Here is a 23,087-nt window from a genome sequence, read left to right as displayed (position 1 = left end):
CTCACAAAACCTGAAGCAAGGCCAAGTTGTCCTGAACTTGTTTGGCTTTGGCCCACGTCCATTATTTGCAAGATTTTTTCTTTCGAGATGAAGAGAAGTTGGAAGATAACTGTGTATAGATATTTTTAACCACCACCAGAAACCTAGTAGATTGGTCTCAAGTTTCTTGATGTTTGTTTTGGAACATACCGTCAGTGCATAGAGGAGACCCAGTCCCAGAAACCCAGAATCGGGCTCGTAGATGATGGAAGTAACAGCGGCAGTGAGAACTATGCAAGCACCCAAATAGTCCTAAAAAGGAGGAAAGGAAGAGAAAGACATCCTATAAAACATGTTGAATTAAAGTCCGGTGCCAAAATAAAACCTTATAATATCATGAAGCATCTTCTATACATCCCTTGTCATTAGCTCAGACACTGAAGTTTTCATAAGGGACCAGCCATTGTTAGTGACCAACTAGAGACACCCTGAAGACACCTGATATTCAGAGGACAAGTGATCACCACTTTTCTGGAAATCAGACTCATTTTAGGTGTCTCAAATTAGATACCAAAAAGCAGGTATCCAAAATGACTAGTGAGTTAACCAATATTCCTCTTTGAAAAATCTTGTCCATCATAAAAATGACACTCATATAAACACTGACACCCCCTTTTGTCCCAACCCCCCAATATACACCATTTTAGCCAGAAATGTTGCTGGTCTCATTTGAAGATGGAAATATTTTACTGTAAAGGGACAGCCTGCTGTTTTGTAGAACTCTAGATATTAGAGATGGATTAAAAAGCTGATTCCTCACATTTTTAAAGAAGCCTCAATTCATCCTGTAAATTTATTATCAAAGTTTTGCAGCTAGAGTCAGGAATTAATATTAAAATGATCAACTGTAGATTTCTAGGTACCAGACGTGATTCTTGGACATAGTCAGGTCAATGATTCCTAAATTCTATCATCTGGCGCTGCAATTCTGTCATGAATTTCAGTCAGCATTTTTTTCTTCAGATTTTTCTCCTCTTTTCAGCCAAGAATCTTTCCCTTTACAACTTACAATGAATACTTCTCAGTTAATCTTCTTGTAGGAAATGATAAGTGAAGATGATAGTGGCCTTTAACCCCAATATCCATAGCAAGAAAGTGCAATATATGTACAATACGCTTGGGTCTCCATCAGATGTTGGAATAGGAGTTGTTCAGTTACTCTGAAACTCTGGCTCTGTGTGATAATGCCACTGGATACTGCCAAATTAGCTATTTCTTGGCAAGAACGCATTCTTCCACATGTGTTTTAAGATCCCAAAAAGCTGATAGAAGTGATATGTATTTTTTGGAGAAAACTGATACTCAGCAGGTCCAATGTTAGGAGATTTTAATGCAAGTTGCAATAGCTTATAGCAAGGCTAGCTTTTGTCCTTTATCTTTTTTTAGCAGGTACAAATGGGGCATCACGACAGTTCACTGATATGGTACAGGGCTGAATCCTGAGGGTCTTATTCAGTGCTCACTCCTGTCCATGGTGAGAAGTGGTGCAGAGCTGTGTGGCCCCAATGACGTCCAAGGAAGCAGAATGCCCCATGGAGACCTCAAGGTGCAAGTGCAGTGCACTTGACACCAAATCTTCCCAAGAGTGAAATGTACGCCTCATCCTCTGGCACAGTGGGATAGAACATTGCCTTGTTTATTCCTTGGCCCTTCTTTGGAATGCCTGGTGAGTAGGGAGAGACAACAATTTTGTATGACTCTTATGAAGACCATGAGTGTGGAGGGAGGCTGTATATGCCCAGTTTACTGAGAACATATATCAGGGGTGGGGAATCTTTTTTGGGTTGGAGGCTGCTGACTCACAGAAAATGCAGTTGGGGGCCACACATAAGTGAGAAGCAACAACAACAACAAAAACAACAAAAAAGAAATTCGGTACTTGGTATTGCTGCCAAATTCCTAGCTCTTCTTTTTGCAGGTCCCAGTTCTGCCAAATTTACACAAGCTAAGCAGTCCTTTACTCCACAAATAGCCCTGTAGACTTTGAAGGGTATCCTGGAAGAATCAGACTGCAGGTGAGGTCCTCCAGACTGGGCCCATCAATTGGGAAGTTCTTTGGGGTCTCAAGAGATGAAAAGTGGCATGAAAACCAAAAACCAAATTAATACTAAGTTTGTAAAATTGCCTTTGAAAACACCCTTTGGAAAACTCCCTTTGGGTATGTCTACACTAGCCCCTAGTTCGAACTAGGGAGGCTAATGTAGGCATTCGAAGTTGCAAATGAAGCCCGGGATTTAAATATCCCGGGCTTCATTTGTATCTTCCCGGGTGCCGCCATTTTTAAAAGTCCCTTAGTCCGAACTCCGTGCCCGCGGCTACACGCGGCACGGAGTAGGTAGTTCGAATTAGGATCTCTAATTTGAACTACCGTACAAGGAGTAACGGTAGTTCGAATTAGAGATCCTAATTCAAACTACCTACTTTGTGCCATGTGTAGCCGTGGGCACGGAGTTCGGACTAAGGGACTTTTAAAAATGGCGGCACCCGGGAAGATGCAAATGAAGCCCGGGATATTTAAATCCCAGGCTTCATTTGCAACTTCGAATGCCTACATTAGCCTCCCTAGTTCAAACAGAGGCTAGTGTAGACATACCCTTTGAAAATAGTTTTCACTTGAGCAGGACCTCAGGTGCTGCACAGAAAGTCTTATTTCAATTTATGTAGATATTTTTTGTTGCACTCTTTTCTGAACAACCAATATTCCCACACCAAAGTATAAAGGAGTCCTGTATTTGTTAACTGCAAGCCAAGCAAGAAAAAAAAATCCCCACAAACCCCCTGGCTGCTATAATATAAACAACCCTGAGTTATTTTAAGGCTCACAGTACACAAAACTCATGGTAAGATTAATTTAATCTACTATCTCCCTCTATGCATCAGGCGAAATCTCTGTTTGCTTCCAAGGTTTCAAAATCATAGAGGGGACTAAACTGGACGTACCGTCCTGACCTCCAGCCATCTGTTGGCAGCTGACAGAAACAAGTAGGCAATGTTGTTCGTGTCTGTTAGTTCCAGCATATGTTGTTTAAACCTGGCTTCATGCCTGCAGACAGAAAAGTGAGTACATTATAGCACACACGTGCACAAAAGGTTCAATACTTTTTTAAAAAGCCTGACAGCTTGCTGAACTTACTATGTCTCTTACCAACTTCAAGACAAAATTCTCCCCTCAGAACCACACCTTACACTAGCAGCACCTTGTTCTACAAATGGTAGCAGTGGGTTGGGTTGTGGGTCAGTGTACATGTCTGTGAAAGACAGTAAGGGGGCGGTAAGAACCCCATCCTTGTGCAGGTTAGCCAGACTGGGTGTACAACAGAAGGAGGTATTATTTACCCACAACTACCCACATAATCAAATGGATGGGGAAGGGAATTGGCAGAGCCTTGGCTCCCCTCATCCTCCCAAATTTCTTACCAACTGATATAACTCAGCATTGAATTACTACACCATAGAGCAAGGGCAGAGCAGAGATTTCCCATTTCGACCAAAATCTGATTGAGAAGCCAACTGCTTGGCTACGTCGAGACTGCATTCCTCTGTCGACAGAGGGATGCAAATCAAACACGTCAAAATTGCTAATAAAGCCAGGATTTAAATATCCCGCACCTTATTAGCATAAACATGGCTGCTGCTTTTTTTCGAAATGGAGTTTTTTCGAAAAAAACCCCAGAAGTCTAGATGCATATCTGTTGAAAATAAAGCCTTTTTCGACACATCCTGTATCCCTCAAAAAATGAGGTTTACAGGATCTGTCGAAAAAGGCTTTATTTTTGACAGATCTGCATCTAGACTGCTGGGTTTTTTCGAAAAAACTCCATTAAAAAAAAAGCGGTGGCCATGTTTATGCTAATATGGCACAGGATATTTAAATCCCAGCTTCATTAGCAATTTCGACGTGCCTAATCTACAGCTCTCTATCGACAGAGAGGTGTAGTCTAGACATACCCTTTGATTCCTTCAACACCGCTAGTGCTTTTCATGCATTGGGCAGATTGACCCACCACCCCCTCTTAAACATTTACCTCAGCTATTTCCTCAGACAGCCACAAAATGTCTGAAAACCTGTATCACAAATCATTTCTAAATTACAATAGCAAATTGGTTCTTTCACCTTTTGGTTGGTTTTCCCTCCTTTGTAATCGCAATGATGTTTAGAAACCAATAAAATACTCAATACAACACCAATAGGTTATGTAAGCATCACATCTACTCTTCGGGGGCTCAGCCCCACTTGGTGTAAATTGACCTAGTTCCTTTGAATTAAAGGAATTTAGGGTGATATACTGCAGCTCATCTGTCCCAACCTGGCAGCCAGCCATTTCTTGCTTCCGAAATTACTTATTCAAGTCCCAATCATTATCACTTAAAGAAACAGCCAAAGTTCATGACACACCTCATAAGCTGTTTTACCATTGCAAATACAGGCAGTCCCCAGGTTACATGGATCCTACTTACATCGGATCCCTACTTACAAACGGGGTGAGGCAACCCCGCATTAGCTGCTTCCCCCCAGCAGACCAGGGAGACGCGAAGCTAGCGCTCCTCCCCAGCAGACCAGGGAGACGCGGAGCGGCTTTTCTCAGCAGACACCTCGGGTTGAGAATAAAGGACTGGGGGAAGTGAGGTGTGGGAGAATAAAACTGAGCTCTGGAGAAATGTTTGGCTAGAGTTTCCCCTACAATATGTACCAGTTCCGACTTACATACAAATTCAACTTAAGAACAAACCTACAGTCCCTATCTTGTACGTAACCCGGGGACTGCTTGTACTCCTGTTTCAAAATAATTGGTATTTAAAAGTTCAGGACCTTGTGGTGAGAAGACCATAACATTGATGACTGGAGACCATCCTCACTGTTTCCCAGTTGACCCAGTTTTTTTCTTGGTAGTATTTCACATGTTTTATAAATGTGATAGGCAAAGAACTTTCTGTCATAGCAGTAAGCAGGAAGGGTGAAAATACAGTAATTATTTTTTAATGTCTATTTGGCAATAACTTCACCCTGTTTTCCTAATGGAAACTCTGATACACTCAATCTGCATCTTTTCATCCAAACCAAGCTCATCTTCTGAACATTCCTAGACTTTTTATGACGAGCAGAATGACGTCAGAAAAGGTCACTGAGATCTCAATCTAATTTAAGTGCAGTGCTTTGTGGTAAGCTACTTGAGGGGCTTCATTATTTCATCCAGCTACATAATGAACTCCGAATGCAAGGGGTGACAAACAGGTTTATAAGAAAACATTAGCATGCTGAGAAAGCCCTAAGATTCTGGAGAAAGAAGGCTGGCTTGACAGGTGAATGAAATGGAAGGTTTTGATTATCAACAATGGCTGTGAAAAATTAAAGCAACTAGGTGTGATCCTTCCAACTTGATGCTTCCAGCTTTTCAGGGGGCTACCCTTTGCCCTCTGCCATACCCAGTCCATTTTGATTTTCTAAAATAAAAGGACTGACCCTGTGAGGTGTTCGACTCCATCTAAAAGGCACTATGCATGTGCCTTCCATTGACAACATTGTGAACTGAGGGTAGTCAGAAATGCTCAGGAGGCACTCAGCACCCTGCACGGCTAGGCCCAGATTTTGACCTGCAGTGTTATCAGGCCTCACAGATGGATAAAACTGAGAACTGCATTTTGAATGTAGGGCTTTGGTCACACTCTCTTCTGCCAAAGCAACAGGTCTGTTGCCCGTCCTGTGGCAACCCTCCTCATTCTTCTCTCAGGACACTGAATTAATACCATGGGAGCAAGACCTTCACTAAGGGCTCGTCTACACTGGCCCCTTTTCCGGAAGGGGCATGTAAATTTCACCTATCGTAGTAGGGAAATCCGCGGGGGATTTAAATATCCCCCGCGGCATTTAAATAAAAATGTCCGCCGCTTTTTTCCGGCTTTTAAAAAAGCCGGAAAAGAGCATCTACACTGGCCCCGATCCTCCGGAAAAAGTACCCTTTTCCGGAGGCTCTTATTCCTACTTCATTTCACGAGGAGTAACGGTAGTTCGAACTAGGAAGCCTAGTTCGAACTACCTAGTTTGTGCCCCGTGTAGCCGCGCTGCACAGGGTTCGAACCAGCGGGGTTTAAAAAATGGCGGCTCCCCGCTTATGCAAATGAAGCCCGGGAAATTCAAATCCCGGGCTTCATTTGCAAGTGCGGTATGCCTACATTACCCCGCTAGTTCGAACTAGCGGGGTAGTGTAGACATACCCTAAGTGATGGAACGGAGCCAGGCAATACCTCCATTTATTGTGGTGGTTACAGGATCACTGTTCTCTCACTAGCCGTGTGTTGCTTGCTTGTTTGTTTGCAGTGTGCCTATTCGCTTGAAGTTTATAGTGTGGTTTATTTGGGAGCTAGGTAAGGAGGCTCTAGCCCATCATCCTTTGATCTCTAATTCTTTTTGGTTCTATTGATGAGTGGGCAGGGTTAATTCAAGGGAAATGTAACTGCTCAGTGTGGAGCAGCAGTCAAAAAGGCTAACAGATCATTAGGAAGCATTAACGAAGCGACTGATAATTAAAAAATGTCAAAAAGACAGTACAGGCAGTCCCCGGGTTACGTACAAGATAGGGACTGTAGGTTTGTTCTTAAGTTGAATTTGTATGTAAGTCGGAACTGGTACATATGGTAGGGGAAACTCTAGCCAAACATTTCTCCAGAGCTCAGTTTTATTCTCCCACACCTCACTTCCCTCAGTCCTTTATTCTCAAGCTGAGGTGTCTGCTGAGAAAAGCCGCTCCGCGTCTCCCTGGTCTGCTGGGGGGAGGGGCGCTAGCTTTGTGTCTTCCTGGTCTGCTGGGGGGAAGCAGCTAATGCGGGGTTGCCTCACCCCATTTGTAAGTAGGGATCCGATGTAAGTTGGATCCATGTAACCCAGGGACTGCCTGTATATAAATACATGGTACATCCACATAATGAAAACTGGCTGCAGCCAGGATGGGTCGTGTGACAGGCAGCTTGCTCTGGTGCTGCAGTGTGGCCTAGCTCCAACTCTGGCACACAGCCAAGGCAGGCCATGTTATGGCTGCCCGGCTGCTCCCGGGGCAGGCCACGTGGCAGATGGCTTTCTCCATATGCTGGAGCTGGGGCTGGTGCAGCTGTTCCTGCAGCAGCCTGGCCAACAAGGCTCCAATTGGGCAGCATCTTGTTCTGGTTATCCCATCTCAAAAAAAAGATACATTAGAACTACAAAAAAAAAATGCAGAAAAGGTCAAGAAAAATGATTAGGAGTATGGAATGCTTTCACACGAGGAGATGTTTAAAAGATTGGGACTGTTCAGCTTGGAAAGGAGGCTGAGGAGAGAAATAATAGATGCAGGTAAAAGAATAAATGATGTGAAGAAAATGAATATGGAAGTGTTATTTATTCTCTCACATAGCACACTAATCGCAGGGCGGGGAGGTCACCCAATGGAATTGATAGACAGCAGTTGTAAAACAAACAAATGGAAATACTTCACATTGGCTACGTCTAGACTGGCATGATTTTCCGGAAATGCTTTTAACGGAAAAGTTTTCCGTTAAAAGCATTTTCGGAACAGAGCGTCTAGATTGGCACGGACGCTTTTCCGCAAAAGCACTTTTTGCGGAAAAGCATCCATGGCCAATCTAGACGCGCTTTTGCGCAAAAAAGCCCCGATCGCCATTTTCGTGATCGGGGCTTTTTTGCAGAAAACAAATCTCAGCTGTCTACACTGGCCCTTTTGCGCAAAAGTTTTGCGCAAAAGGGACTTTTTCCCGAATGGGAGCAGCATAGTATTTCTGCAAAAAGCACTGATTTCTTACAGTAGGAAGTCAGTGCTTTTGCGGAAATTCAAGCAGCCAGTGTAGACAGCTGGCAAGTTTTTCTGGAAAAGCGGCTGATTTTCCGGAAAAACTGGCCAGTCTAGACACAACCATAGTGCATAGCCAACCAATGGAACACATTGCCAGGGGATACTGTGAAGTATACCTGGGTTTGAAAAAGAATTATTGGTAGATACATTCATAGAATCTGCTAGTGGCTATTAGGCTATGTCTACATTAAATAGCTTACAGCAGCACAGCTGTGCCACTAAATTCTTGCCACTGTAAGGCACATAGTATAGCTGCTCTTTGTCAATAGGACATTTCTCTCCTGCTGGCAAAATAAAACTACCCACAATGAAGAGTGGGAGTTTTGTCAATGGGAGAACATCTCCCATTGACAAAGTGCACACCGTTACATTTCATCGGTAAAATTTTTGTTGATTGGGGGCAAGGGTCACACTCCTTCAGCAACAAAAGTTTTATTGGTGAAAGTCCAGTGTAGGTATAGTCTTAGCCAAGATGATCAGGGACACAGTCCCATGCTCTGGCTGTCCCTACACTTCTGACAGCTGGAAGTTGCAACTGGAGGATGGGGTGGATCACTCCACAAATTACCCTGTTCGATTCACACTCTCTGAGACATTTGGCAATGATTATTGTCAGAAGACAGGAGAGAGGGCTAGCTGGACCATTGTTCTGATCCAGTATGGCCATTCTTATGTTCACCTAGGGTACGTATAAACTACATGCCTCTGTCGGCAGAGGCATGTAGATTTGTTTGTTCAGCAAAGGTAAATGAAGCCGCGATTTAAATGATCGCGGCTTCATTTACATTTACATGGCTGCCGCGCTGAGCCGACAAACAGCTGATCAGCTGTTTGTCGGCTTGCCGCTAGTCTGGATGTTCCCCCTGTCGACATCAAAGCCCTTTGTCGGCAGCCCCGGTAAACCTCATTCCATGAGGAATAACGGGGCTGCCGACAAAGGGCTTTGATGTCGACAGGGGGAACGTCCAGACTAGCGGCGAGCCGACAAACAGCTGATCAGCTGTTTGTCGGCTCAGCGCGGCAGCCATGTAAATGTAAATGAAGCCGCGATCATTTAAATCGCGGCTTCATTTGCCTTTGCTGATCTGTCTAATCTACATGCCTCTGCCGACAGAGGCATGTAGTTTAGACACAGCCCTAATGTGGCAATCAGGGTATTTTGAAACCCGCTTACCCAAGTCAGCCTTTTAGAAGGAGCACTCCTTCGCTTATTACTTTATCTGGTGGAAACAGATATACTGGACTAAATTCTGCCTAAAGTATCTCAACTTTAATGGAAGTATCTGGGCCAAATTTAGCAGTGATGGATAAGACGATCTAAGTCAGTGGCTCTCCACATTTCCAGACTGCTGTACCCTTTCAGGACTCTGGCTTGTTTTGTATACTCCAGGTTTCACCACACTTAAAAACTACTTGCTTACCCAATCAGACCTAAAACTACAAAAGTGTCACAATACACTATTACTGAAAAATTGGTAATTTTCTCCTTTTTGCATATAATTATAACATAAATAAATTGGAATATAAATATTGTACTTATGTTTTAGCATATAGTATTTAGAGCAGTATAAACATGTCATTGTTTGTATGAAATTTTAATGTGTATCAATGTCACTAGTGTATTTTATGTACTTTGTTGTAAAAGTAGGCCAATATCTAGCTGAGTTGATGTACCTGGGGAAGATCTCTGCATATCATCCAGGTGTATGTGCACCCCTTGTTGAGAACCACTGATCTAGATTACATATTGGGTCTAATTTGGTCAAAAGGCATGTGTAAGTGGCAACATAGTGCAACTGGCACTGACTGGGAATTCTATGGGCATGCAAAAATAGTACAATTTACATTAATTTGGTATTTGGTGATAATCAAGTTGGAATTTTGATAGGGTCGCTCTGGATGTATGCAAAGGACATTTGAGTATAGAATTTAGCCAGCATGTTTAATGGAGATTGGAAAACAATTATATGCCTTGGAAAGTCTGAAGAGTCCTCTTGGAATGAGATTACATAGTCTCTCATATTCTGTGCCGCTTGTGTGTACAGTATTACATTTATCTACTTTAAAAAGAAAAAAGATCACATTTCAAACAAAATGATGACATTTTTTCTATTTTTCATTGGTAAGACCAGTGGCAGTGTCGGTCAATGTCTTGTGCGTGGGAACGACTGCTAACATCATTCAGCTCCTCAAAGTGGCTGCATGTTTTATGATTCTGTGGTTTACTCTCATATGGTAATTTAATAATCTCTGTTTCGTTATCCAGTCCAGCTGTGACCTTTTCTGCTTTCACTCATGTTCTTGATCCCCTAGTGGCCCATTTTTTCTTTTATTTAGCATCTGACTTTTTTTCTCTTGAGATATGACTTATTCCTGGAGCACTTTTGAAATAAATCCAACTGCAGAAACAGTGCGCTGAGACATAGCTATCATAAATGTAAGACATACTGCCAGTAAGGTTTACAAACCCATAAAATATCAGAGAGCCAGGCTTGGGCTTAGAAGATCTGACGTCAGTCCACTGCACTGCTACATACTTCATTACAAAACATCTTGTTACTACAGTCCCCATCTATAAAATGAGTATCATACAGGCTGAAAATTCAATACTCTGTCGTCTGGCAGCATCCATGGTCTAGCAGGACTTTGTATGTTGCTGGACCAGAGAGCCTAGCTGCGAGTGGGGGTGACCAGGGTTAGAAGCGCAAGCCACAGCTTGTCGCAATGGGGCCAGAGGCTGGGAGCGCAGCCTTGCTCGAGACTGGCGGCAGTGGGGCTGGCAGCAGTGGGGCTGGTGGAGGGGAGTGCAGCCCCAGCCAGGGCCAGCAGTGGAGCCCAGTGGCTGGGGCTGGTGCTCTGGAGTGGGGCTGATGGCTGCGAGGGATCTCCGGAAATATCCCTGGTTTGGAACCACTTAGGTCCCAAGGGTTCTGGACCAAGAAGGTCCACCCTGTAATACTTCCCTACCTTGCAGGAGTCTTTAACACATTAAAGAGTGTGAAGTGCTCAGTTAATGGGAGTCATATAAATACTTAAGGCTTGTCTACACAGGGACACTCAGTAAAATTCATCCAAATTAATTTTCAACATTATTAGTTTAATTCAATTTCAAACTGAATTAGGCTGAATCAAATTAAGACCACTTTAATTCTGAGTAAGAGTGTCCACACAAGGTTTTAATTAAGTTTAACTAATCCTCTCTAAATCCACATCTTTCATTAATTCATATTAATTTTCCTGGGTGTCCCTGCGTAAAGAAGCCTGCTTTATTTGCAAGACTTATGCACCACTCTGAGGGAGTAGACAACAAACAGGAAGTACATGTTTACAAACCTAAATGCTCTGATGGTAGTGAGGCCTTCAGCTGTTTCTGAGAAGTGACAGAGTAAAGGTAGTTGGGTGCTGTCATCAAGCTCCTGCAGATCCCTGTGATCGAGAGAAACAAAACAAGAGGTGTGTGAGAGCTAGAATGGGTCAGGATCAGTGCTCCTTGTAAGCTGTGCACTTGTGTGGCCATTCAGGAGAAATTCAAATGCCACACAACTGATTATAATCAGCAGCATACCCAAAGCTAAGTTTTTTGTTTCTGTTGGTGGTGCACATTCGCATATGCTTCAGCGCACATAAAATTTTATTCCTCACATAGATGGAAAAAATCTACACATGAATGGAAAAGATTAGAGGGAACATTGCTTAGGCCCAAGAAGCAAATGAAATGCAAGTATTTTTTATGGATATGTTAGTGTAGGGTTTTTTTTATTGTGCACATTTTTATCAGGATATACAACCTTATATTTATACTAAAGGGCTGCCACAAAAATCTCACACCTGTTCATTAGAATTTTGGGGGAAATCCTGGATTTAAACTATCATCATTCTAGTTTGAGGTCAAATCCAAAATTCCCACTCCAATTTCGCTTCCGTGAAAATTTCACAGAAATGGCTAGTGTCATGATAGCTCCATCATTCAAGATGGTAGAAATCTTGGTGATTCATGAAATTCTCATGAGAGAAGTTTGTGAGATTATGATGCCATAGAATTCAAACTCATAGTCTTGTTTTAAGTCTGATTAATCATTGAACCTGAATCTTGAAGCCTCTCCTAAAATTAAGTCAGATGCATATGCTTCTGATAAATTACACTGGGCTATTCATCTGTAAGAATCCACACCCACTAGCCAATAATTCTTCAGAAATGCCGTATTATGTTTGGTATTACTGCTATCTATTGAACATGAAAAACAATGCAGGATATAGATTTGTTTATTCTAGCACTGATTTGAATTGACACATATAGGGCATTTCTATAACATTAAAGCCCTCATCATTAGTTGTTCAGCTTTCCTCAATCAATCATTAAGTTATAATCCACTCAGCTAATCCATTTTATGATATAGGCCTATAAATCCAAACTCTTGCAACAAGAATGTTTGCTCAGACATAGGGGCAGTATGCTCCAGTATGACCAATTTATGATGGAAAATATAATGTAAATGTTGGGAGGACGTAGTGGAAAACATTATAAGGGGTGAATGTGTTACAGGAAATGCTGTAAATATTTGTGTTTCTAAAAGTTAATTGAGGTTATGTGCCTGGATAGTGTGAATGTACACTCAAGCTATTCCCTCATGGGTTCACATAAATGACTTTTACAGATACAATTGTATTCCTCCAGCCTAGTTTCTATCATTCAGTGCAAGAAAATAGATCTTATAACTAGGGATTAAATGGAGTTCAAAGTATATAATAAAAAATGTCTCTTGCTCACCGAAAGTTTGAAGAGTGTATATGAAAAAGAATGTATAGTTACTTGAACAACAACCATCTCAGGGCCAACCCACAACATGTTGGCTCCTGAGGTGGGGAGCTCAAATGATGCACCCATGCCCCCTTGCTTGGGCCAAAATTTTGAAAGGTCTCAATTCTTCTTTCTTCCTGTTCTACTTCTCTCATGGTACTGCTTTGCTACCTACCCCAATAAAGGAGAACTAACAACTTAAAATGCCTTGTTCAACAGCAGACACAATCTTCTACACTCTGGGTCCTAGTGGTGCCCCCCCACAGTCTGGCACCTGAGGCAGCCGCCTTAGTTCGCCTCATGGTAAGGCCAGCCCTGAACCAACTGCACCTTCAATGTAACATCTCACCAGCTTGTCCACAACCCAGTAGTGCATGCAGGAAAATTGGATGCACTCAGTATTGGAAATCTGGACCAGAATATGTGTTGCTCTCCTATAGAAAACTTTGAGAGAGCTTTGAAATGGATATGTACCATATATGCAGATACCACTTAATCCATTGCTTTATTTTTGGGGTAGGAATGGCAGAGTCATATCTTTCTATGCTATGATGTAATATACTAATTTGATACCCCCATTACCACCAATTTTCTTGTGCTTCTCAGCTAAGAATTCCATTTGAATTTATTGGAATCTTTAAAGAGGCTGGGGAAGTAGTACTCTCTCGGTAACTAAGGTTGCTATTAAGTTCCATGATAAATTATTATGGACACGGTACAAACACACAGGCTGTGTCTAGACTGGCTAGATTTTCCGGAAAATCAGCCACTTTTCCGAAAAACTTGCCAGCTGTCTACACTGGCCGCTTGAATTTCCGCAAAAGCACTGACGATCTCATGTAAGATTGTCAGTGTTCTTGCAGAAATACTATGCTGCTCCTGTTCTGGCAAAAGTCCTTTTGCGCAAAAGGGCCAGTGTAGACAGCTCAGATTTGTTTTCCGCAAAAAAGCCCCAATCGCCATTTTCGCGATCGGGGTTTTTTTGTGGAAAAGCACGTCTAGATTGTCACGGACGCTTTTCCACAAAAAGTGCTTTTGTGGAAAAGCGTCCTGCCAATCTAGACTCTCTGTTCTGAAAATGCTTTTAACGGAAAACTTTTCGGTTAAAAGCATTTCCAGAAAATCATGCCAGTCTAGACGTAGCCACAGTGAGTGACAGCTCTGGCCCTGAAGAGTTTAATTAAAATAAGACGGACAAAGGAGAAAATGAACACAGAGCGATCAAGAGACTACTTCACACTCATACAATAAGTCAATGGCAGAGTTAGAAATGGAAGCCAAGTCTCCAGTGGCCCAGTCAAGAGCTCTACCTATTAGATCACACTATCTTCACAAGACCTATTTTACTGCCCTTTGCAACTTTGCTTTGGAAAACTGGTAGGGGAAGGAGAACATTGCTGCAGCATGGAATGGAAATTTATCAAACTGCTTTTGAATAATAAATTTACCCTGATTCAAATTTTTGCTATCAACATTTTCATATTGATAATTCTCCTAGAAAACTCATGTGCTGATGAAAGTGGAAGAAAATATAATTAATACAAGTTATTATCTGTTTTTGTTATGGATAACTTTGAGGCAAATACTGATCCTCTGATTTTAGTGGGAGCTATTGACTCCAAATTATGTTAATAAAAGAGTTTTGCCACTGAAAGAGGTTGTTCCAGCTCTCAATATGAAATGTCTGTGTTTACCAACAAAACAGTTACAATATGCACAGCAGCAGTTCAAACTTTCCCCATACTGCCCCACTAAAGTTCATAAACCTTGACCTGAACTGAAAACATTTCACAATTGATTACCAATCTCCTGAGCAATTCAGTTCTCCAAGCAAGAGTAATTTTAGAAAATTCTGATCCCCTCAAAAAGCCTAATCTTTACAGACAGTCAACATTTTTGAAATGTAGGAATTGTTGCTGAAAAGTAGACAAGGTTTTCTCTGGTCGGTTTTTCCATTTTTCAATCATCTCTGTCACAAGTTGAAAAATGTTGAACACTTCAGTGAAAAACAGAAGAATGTGCCTGTGGAATTTACCAAGAAAATTATTTTCCATTCTTGACTAGCTCTAGTTTGTATTTTAGCACAAACCATAAATACTTACTTGGAAGCCACTCTGAAGTATTTCTGGATGAAGTAAAAAGCTACCCCAAGGGGTACAAGAGTAACAAGGAACCACGGAGTGGCGTATGAAATCATTCCAATAGCAGACAGGCAGAGCAGAGTGGACCGGGTAAGAGACTCCAGAGTAGGGGGAATGTGCTATTCCAAACATAAGATAAAAATATGTATTAGACAGACCTCAGCAATATGGCAATGATATACCCTCCATGTGTGAGGCGAAGAGATGGGCTGGTCTACGGCCTTTCTGCTGTCCCTTCACCACTGGGAGCCCTCTTTATGCCAAGGGAATTCTCAAGGGTTTTTCTGTTTCTGTGAGCCCAGAGCCAGTGAACAGGGGTATCAATGGCCAGAATTAGGACCACTGGGGATTTGCTAATGCTCAATACCTCCCAGGATCATGGAGAAACAGGCAGTCACTTCCCCTCATTATGAAACAAGTAAGGGAATTGTTCTTCTGAGACATCTTAGATAATTTAATAATACTTTTGATTTCCCCTATTGCCCCATATATGGTATCCTTTTCTGAGAACCCTGCAATCACTCTTCTTCGTACATATGCCCCTTGATAAACCATTCAGAAACATTTATTATCCAAGCAGCTTAGTTCTCAGACGTAGTGGAAGCGCTGCAAACAACTCTTCTTTCGAAATGTGTTCTTACTTCACTATTACACACTTTAATCTTATATAGATTCATAAAGTTTAAGGCCAGAAGGGGCCAATAGATTACCTAGTCTGACCTTCTGCATATCACAGGCCATTAAATGTTACCCCTGTTTTGAGTCCACTGATCTGAGTATGACTAAAGCATAACTTCCAGGAGGCATTCAGTCATGATTTGAAACACCAAGGCTATGTCTATACTGCTCTGTTTTGTGAAAGAAATATGCCCCTGTCTCTTGGGCTATGTGTACACTGCACTGTTTTGTGTAAGAAATATGCAAATGAGTCAAAGCATGGACTATCACCATGCCTCATTTGCATAATTAATGAGCGGCTGCTTTTTGCACAAGAGGCTTTTGTACAAAAGCCCCCTCTTGCGCAAGAGCTGTTCTTCCAAAAAATTTTAAGAAAGAACAACTCTTTTCCATGTAGACGGCTCCTTTTCACGCAAAAGCCTCTTGCACAAAAAGCGGCTGCTCATTAATTATGCAAATGAGGCACGGCAATATTCCACGCTTCACCTCATTTGCATATTTCTTACGCAAAACGGTACAGTGTACACGTAGCCCAAGAGACAGGGGGGAGAACAATTTGGATAGTGAGGGTGCTGAGAGTCATTGGACCAAACTATAAACCCTGTGCATGATGGAAACCACTTCAAGCCAGCTCTATTTCCAGCTTCTGTACCAAAAGATAGAGAATCCCCCTCTTTCCTTGTTAGATTATTCCAGCAGTTGTTAACTTTTCCTGTTAAACTATTGTGCCTAATCTCTCCTTTGAATTTGTTTGGTTTCAGCTTCCAGCTATTGGTTTGTTTGCTTCCCTTCTCTGCTAGTAGTACAGCATTGCTCACCACTGCCATACACAGACCCGCCCCCCCCCCCCACACACTTCTTCCTATTAATTTCTCCCTGATTTACGCATCCAAAAATCACAGTAGCCGTTTTAGCCACAGAATCACATTGGCAGGTGATGTTGAATTGCTTCTCCACTAAGCCCCCTATGTCCTTTCCAGAATCATTGCTTTCCAGGATATAGTTGTCCCATTTTATAGGGATGGCTAGCATTTCTTGTTCCTAAATATACAATGTTGCAGTTGCTGTATTAAAAAAGCATTTTGTTTGAATGGGCTGGGTTTACCCTGTGATGAGGATCCCTGTGTGGACTGCCCTGTTCTCATTACATACCACTCTGCCAGTCTTTGTGTAATATGCAAATTTGATCCGCAGCTATTTTATAATTACTTCTGTATCATTGAGGACAACGTTCAGAGGTGTTAGGTCCAGTGCTAATCTCAGCAGAATCACACCCCAACCAGCCCCATTAAGTGATGATTCCCTATAGCAGGGGTGCTGGAACAATTTGTATACTGGGAGCTCTGAGAGCCATTAAAGCAAACCATAACCCTGAATATGACAGAAACCTCTAAAAGCCAGGGGCTGCAACAGCTTCCCACCTAGGCCTCCTGGAAGTTATGCTTCCATCGCCTGTGCTCCAATGACAACTACTTTTTGAGTTATCAGTTAACCACTTCTTCCTCCATTTAATGGGAATTTTATGGATATTGTATAGAGCTAATTTTTAAGCAGAATGTCATGCTGTACTCTGTTAAATGCCTTACAAAAGTCTATTGTAGATATGCTGTTACTTTTATAAACCAAGCTTCTAATCACATGAAAGAGTGAAATCAGGTAGCCAAGACCAATTTTCCATCAATCCTTATTAAGTGGGATTAATTATATCCCTGTCTCTCAATTCTTTATCACTTGAATCCAAGGCTTAAATTCAGAGGGAGCCCACTAGAGTGGAGCATTTTCAAATTTGTGGGATCCCCAGCGCCTGCCACAGGGTAGAAGTTCCAACCCCTGTTACTTCCCTCCCCCCATGAAGGGCTAAAACCCTTAGATATCCTGCAGCTGAAATTCGTAGCCCTGACTTTTTGGGGGGGGAGGGGGGGAGGCAGCACTGGGAAATAATCTATGAGAATTTAAGCTCTGCTTGAATCTCCTATCAGTTTTGCCATTGTTTTGTACAAACATTAATATCAGGCTATCCAACCTATAATTACCCAAGTTGTGCTGCTAGCCCTTTTTGAATATTAGCAGAAAATTAACAATATTCCACTTTTCTGGATTTTGACATTCCAAAATTTATTGAAATTGACACAATCAGCTTAAAAAGATCTTCAGCCAGGTCTTTGAAGACTCTTGGATGCAAGTCATTTGGGGCTGCAACTTTAAAAATATTTGTGCCTAGTAGAATTTATGCCTAGTAGTGACCTGGAAAGTAGTTCACCATCCTCATGTGACATAAATCCAACTTTCTAAATACAGAACAGAAGTACTGACTGAACACATCTCCTGTTTCTATGTCATTATTAACAATCTTATCAGCTGCAACATTATTTCTAGAATTTCTTTTCTTCCTAATTTACTTAAATACTTAACATGTGACCCTGTAATTCTAAAGAACCAGGGGAGTTATACCATTGCTTTATCTTGTATCCCTGAATATATTTGAATCTTGGTGAGCTCAACAATAATAATTTCCATAAAATGTGCTTTGCCTGGAAGATCTTTTACAGTTCAGAGTTTATCAGAACATCTGTTCTGGATGCACGTAACCAGCTATTTGGCTCCCTGGTAACTCAAGGTGCACTTCTTCTCCAAACTGGTAGCATTAATTGGGCAAGACATTTTGGAATAAATGGACCTTTGTGCTCACCTGATCAATAATATTTGTATCAGCAGAGAAGCGATTTAGAATTAACCCCAGAGGAGTTGTGTCAAAGAATCTATTGAACAAAACAGAAGCAAAAATTATGTGAAGAGAGAACTTGATGCTGGATGAAAGATTGTAAGCCAGAACTTAGGGTTACTGTCTAACTAGTCCCCTAGAATCAGTTGGTAAACACAGAATCTATGCTAGCCTTATACCTACATTTGGAATGCCATCTAAAGCCTTTTTTAACCCCACACTTTAAAATCCTCTCTCCCACAACCCCCTGAAAATGTTCAGCTCCTTTCTCTCAATTACTCTATCCATTCTCTGGTTCCCTCAACTTGAAAGATCCAAGCAAAGTCCACCCTTGCTGTCCTGGGTTAAGATTTCAACTCCTGGGCTGGAAAGATCACCATGTTACCAGCTCCTCTTTTATGAGGGAACCACAGTTACTGTATGTATGCAATCACACCCTTGGCTATGCCAAGCTCATGCCGAACCTGTTTCTTTGGCATATAAGGAATGTAACGTCCTGCACAATGCCATCTCTGTGCATTGGAACTGATGAATTTCCACAATACTTGGAAACTTCTATGGCCCCAAAATCCCTAGATGAATTTCAGAGTGTCTGAAAACGTTGTAACTTGAAATTACTTTCAGGTGAAAGTAGGCAGAAACTAAAATTGCTTGTTTTCCAGCATGAAGAGGGTAATTTCCTAAGCATTTCAGCTGGAACTTTTAGATTTCTCAGGAGATGAGGGCAACAGGGGAATGATCCATGCTCTTTTCAGTACTAGCCACTGCGTTGCACAGCGGGTACCTGATTGGTCCTAGGATGATCTTATTGAGGAGATTGTGATGAAGGTTCTTGGCTGCTGTAAGGCCCATCCATTCCACAGTCAGGGACGTGATGAGGCAAAGGATGATTCCTGCTCCACAAAGCACACTGAACACAGCTACGTGATAAGACTAATAAAAGGACAAATATGTTAACCTTGGAAATCCCCACAGCTGACAGCACTGACCAGCCAGTGGGTCAGAATCCAAAAGGTTCAACAATAACAGGACATGTACTGCCCATTTCAGTGAATGTGATCTTCTTCGTAACATTAAAAAAGGAGTTTTCGCCCTATGGCCCCAATCCTGCAATTCACTATATTTTGGTGCAGCAGATTTTTAGACTGGGGATTAATTTGGGGACCTAATTTGTCTCAGGAGGATGCTTAATGAATTAGCTTCACTGCTGCAACTAAAGGTGAGTATACTACAAGGTCCTAGGTGACAAATAATGATCCTAGAGCTCCATTCCAAGTATCCTATTATATTTATATTATAAAGATTTTTCTGTATTTTACTGTGTTTTTTTTAATTATCATGGATGATTGGTTGTCAATACCTCCATATCCATGGCTATATTTTTACCTGTCCTTTTATTTATGAAAGTTTAAACTTATTAAATAAATACTTAAAAATTTGGATTATTATTATATCAATTACATATATATTTTTACTGGCTCTGACTGTGGACTGGCCACAAAGAGTAACCAGGAAAGGGCAAGGTAGTCACACCTGTACAATGAGAATACTCTGCACTTTGCAGGATTTGGCCCAAGTCTTGTGAATTTAGACAGCTGTCGAAATTTGGATAAATGTATAGATCCCCAAAACTCAGACTGCAGTAGAACAGAATTTTTCAGCAATTGAGCTTAGATAACTTCAGAAAGAAAAAACAATGCTAATTTTCTAACACCACTGCAGGTTAGGGGGCATCTCCTCACCTGGGCCGTGTCCAGACTCAGGGGTTTTTTCCCAGACTCAAGCCGCGTTCTTTCGAAATAATTTCGAAAGAACGCGGCTTTTCTTTCGATGGCGGTAAACCTCGTTTCACGAGGAAGAACGCCTTCTTTCGAAAGTTCCTCTTTCGAAAGAAGGCGTTCTTCAATGAAAGACTCGCTGGGTGCTCTCTTTCGAAAAAGCGGATTTCTCTTTCGAAAGATCCGCCTGCAGTCTAGACGCGATCTTTTGAAAGAGGCTCTTTCGAAAGATGCTTTCGAAAGAGCCTCTTTCGAAAGAAGCCTGCAGTCTAGACATAGCCCTGGTGTAAAGGAGCTATAGACCCGCTAAGAATCTGTCCTGGGATTCTGGCTGGATATGAGAGGTCCTGGAAATCTCATGAGAAAACTGTTACTAAGTTATCAAAAGCATCTGAACTTTGAGATACTTCTCCAATCCAAACCATTGCCCGATCCAATTTCAATAGCAGCTACTGGGTGATCAGCACTTTTGAAAATCTGGGCATTAATTTGTGTGGCTAAATATGGATTTAGGGCATATAACAGTGGTTCCCAACCTTTTTTGTACCAGGGACTGGCAAACCCATTCTCAAACTTTTGGCAGAATGGTAACAGCTTGGAGTCATGGACAATATACTGTCACCATGTTTTGAAGCTTGATCAGTTCCATATGTGTTGTCTGAGGAAGATTGCCCACATGAATTGGTGGGACAAAATTCCTAATACAGAGGTTCTTAAGCTGTGTTGTGTCATGGGCATGGAAGCAATACGTATGAACAAACAGTTTAATAGGATTGGTCATGTTATGGGGATGGATGATACACGGCTACCAAAGATGGTCTTCAATGGCCAGCTTGCTCATGGAAAGCGCTCTCTCGGTGGTCACTATAAGCACTATAAAGACATCTTAAAGGCCAATATGAAGTGATGCGGCATATCTCCCAATGATCTGGAAACTCTGGTTCAGGACAGATTGTCTTGGTGCCAAACCATCGTACAGGCTCTTAATTGCTTTAAAAGGCAGCGTATCCAGGCATTGCAAGAAAAGAATATACAGTGCCTGCAGTTGGCGGCTTTTTATGTGACATCTGTAATCAGATCTGTTGATCAAGGATTGGTTTAGTTGCTCACCAACAGCGTCATAGAAGATGAGATCCGTCGATTGACGGCTCAGTCCAAGAATAATAATAATATGCAAATATGCAAATAAAATTTTACAGGTCTGACAAAAGCCCAGAATCCCTCAGTGCCAGCCCTAACCCTAAAGACACCACCCTCCACTACCCCCCACTGCCAACCACTGTCCCCAGAGACCCCTACACCCAACCCCTTCAGTGCCAGCCACCTGCCCTCAGAGCCTCCAGTATCAGTCCCCCATCCGAAATGCCTCAGTGCCAGCCCCTCACCCATTAAAGCTCCCCACCATCAGACCCCCCCAGTGCCAGCCTCCAGTTTCCAGAGCCCCAATGCATCCAACCCTCCTAGAGTCCCCCCGAGTGCCAGACCGTAGGCCCCAATATTAGCCCTGTCCCCAGAGCCCCTCAGTGCCAGCTCTGCTTCTATAGCTCCCCCACCATTAGCCCCTCACCCAGAGCCCCCCGGTACCAGCTCCCTACCCCAGATGCCCCAGTGCCCCCCACTGTCAGCCCCCTGCCTCTTAGAACCCCCTAGAGCTCCCCAGCACTAGCCCCACCCCTAGAGTCCCCAGTGCCTGACCCATCTCCCTCACCTAGCCCTGTGCTGCCTCCCAGCTGCCAGCTGAGCACTGCTGCCTGGGTCACAGTTGCTCTAAGGCTGCTGTGCTGGGCTCCGCACAGACCTCCCACCACGCAGTGAAGTGCTCCTGCCCCTGCCCAGCACTGTTTGGCTGAGAAGCAGGGCAGGACACACTTCTCTCAATAGCTGCAGCAGGAGAGGAGGTGCTAGGCAGTGTATCCCAGCCCCGGCCTCCAGAAACGCTGTGGCCCGCCAGTGGGCTACAGCCTGGTGGTTGGGAACTGCTGGCATATAAGGCTTCTATTTTATAAAAATTTGGCCCAAAGTTTTTCTAGCCTCAAACAATTTTTAATTTCAGTTTGACATTTGGCTTAAGATTTAGATTGTTTTTTCAATTATATTAACCAACTCACCCATCTTGTTGTTCAACTGATGCTATAATACCTATATTAGAATAATAGAATCATAGAATATTAGAACTGGAAGGGACCTTGAGAGATCATCAAGTCAAGTTCCCTACCCTCATGGCAGGATGAAGCACCATCTAGATCAGTGGTTCTCAACTGTGGGCCATATGGCTCCCCAGGGACCACACCCTACCTCTAGGGGGCCACATGAAAAAAACGGATCATTGGGTAAATTATGTACCTTTTTTTCCAACTAACAGCAGCTATGATGGGGGCCACAGTGGTAAACAAGGCTCAGAAGGGGGCCATGAGCAAAAAAAGGTTGAGAAACACTGATCTAGATCATCTCTGATAGATGTCCATTCAACTTGTTCTTAAATATCTCCAGTGATGGAGATTCCACAACCTCCCTAGCCAATTTATTCCAGTGTTTAACCACCCTGACATTCCAAATCTAACTGGCTACTAGGATAACAGAGGGTTCTTTTTCAATTATTTGAGAACTTTTTTGTCTAACAAGCTTTAAGTTATGGCCAACCTGCTTCTGGTCTGTGGAATCGCTGGCTTTAGTTTCATTGTCCCTGGATGTCCATCTTGCCAGCCAGTAATCTATAGCTACTATGACGGAGTGTTTCAAGAGCTTGGAGAAAATCATAAGAAACAGTAAGAAAAATCCTCCAGAGGTAAGATATCTCCAACAGGTTTTCCAAGGCATCTTTGTTCTAAGTCGCATTACTGTTGACATATTATCATCATCCTCTTCCTCTTCTTCTTCCTCTGTGATTTAAAAACAGTTAAATTGCAATCAGCACCACACTGATGATCATTAATGTTTTGACTCAAGATGGTTGACATTTTTTGAACATTGCCATTTGGAAGATAATTTGACATTTTGGATGAAAACAGCCACAATTTTTGACATGTTTTATAACTTTTCCTTCTTTTTTTCAACCAGCTCTACAGCTTGTCAACATTTTTTGAATTGTTT

General features: G+C 42.3%; 1 protein-coding gene across 10 annotated transcripts in view; it reads right to left on the bottom strand.

Moving 5' to 3' along the window:
- ABCC9 (ATP binding cassette subfamily C member 9) overlaps positions 1-23,087 on the bottom strand; it is a 133,373-nt gene that overhangs the window by 21,489 nt on the left and 88,797 nt on the right. For all 10 annotated transcript variants that reach the window (XM_089769722.1, XM_075898363.2, XM_006121258.5 and 7 more), the window contains 7 exons: positions 22,638-22,876; positions 19,004-19,152; positions 18,187-18,256; positions 14,781-14,938; positions 11,214-11,306; positions 2,980-3,082; positions 190-291 (listed from right to left, as the gene is read on the bottom strand). In XM_089769722.1, coding sequence (XP_089625848.1) covers positions 190-291; positions 2,980-3,082; positions 11,214-11,306; positions 14,781-14,938; positions 18,187-18,256; positions 19,004-19,152; positions 22,638-22,876 — 914 coding nt within the window. The remainder of the gene's footprint in view (positions 1-189; positions 292-2,979; positions 3,083-11,213; positions 11,307-14,780; positions 14,939-18,186; positions 18,257-19,003; positions 19,153-22,637; positions 22,877-23,087) is intronic.

Source organism: Pelodiscus sinensis, chromosome 1 (genome assembly GCF_052426305.1).
Source record: "Pelodiscus sinensis isolate ZL-2025 chromosome 1, ASM5242630v1, whole genome shotgun sequence".
Taxonomy (NCBI): domain Eukaryota; kingdom Metazoa; phylum Chordata; order Testudines; family Trionychidae; genus Pelodiscus; species Pelodiscus sinensis.
This window is presented reverse-complemented; position numbering and strand designations above follow the sequence as displayed.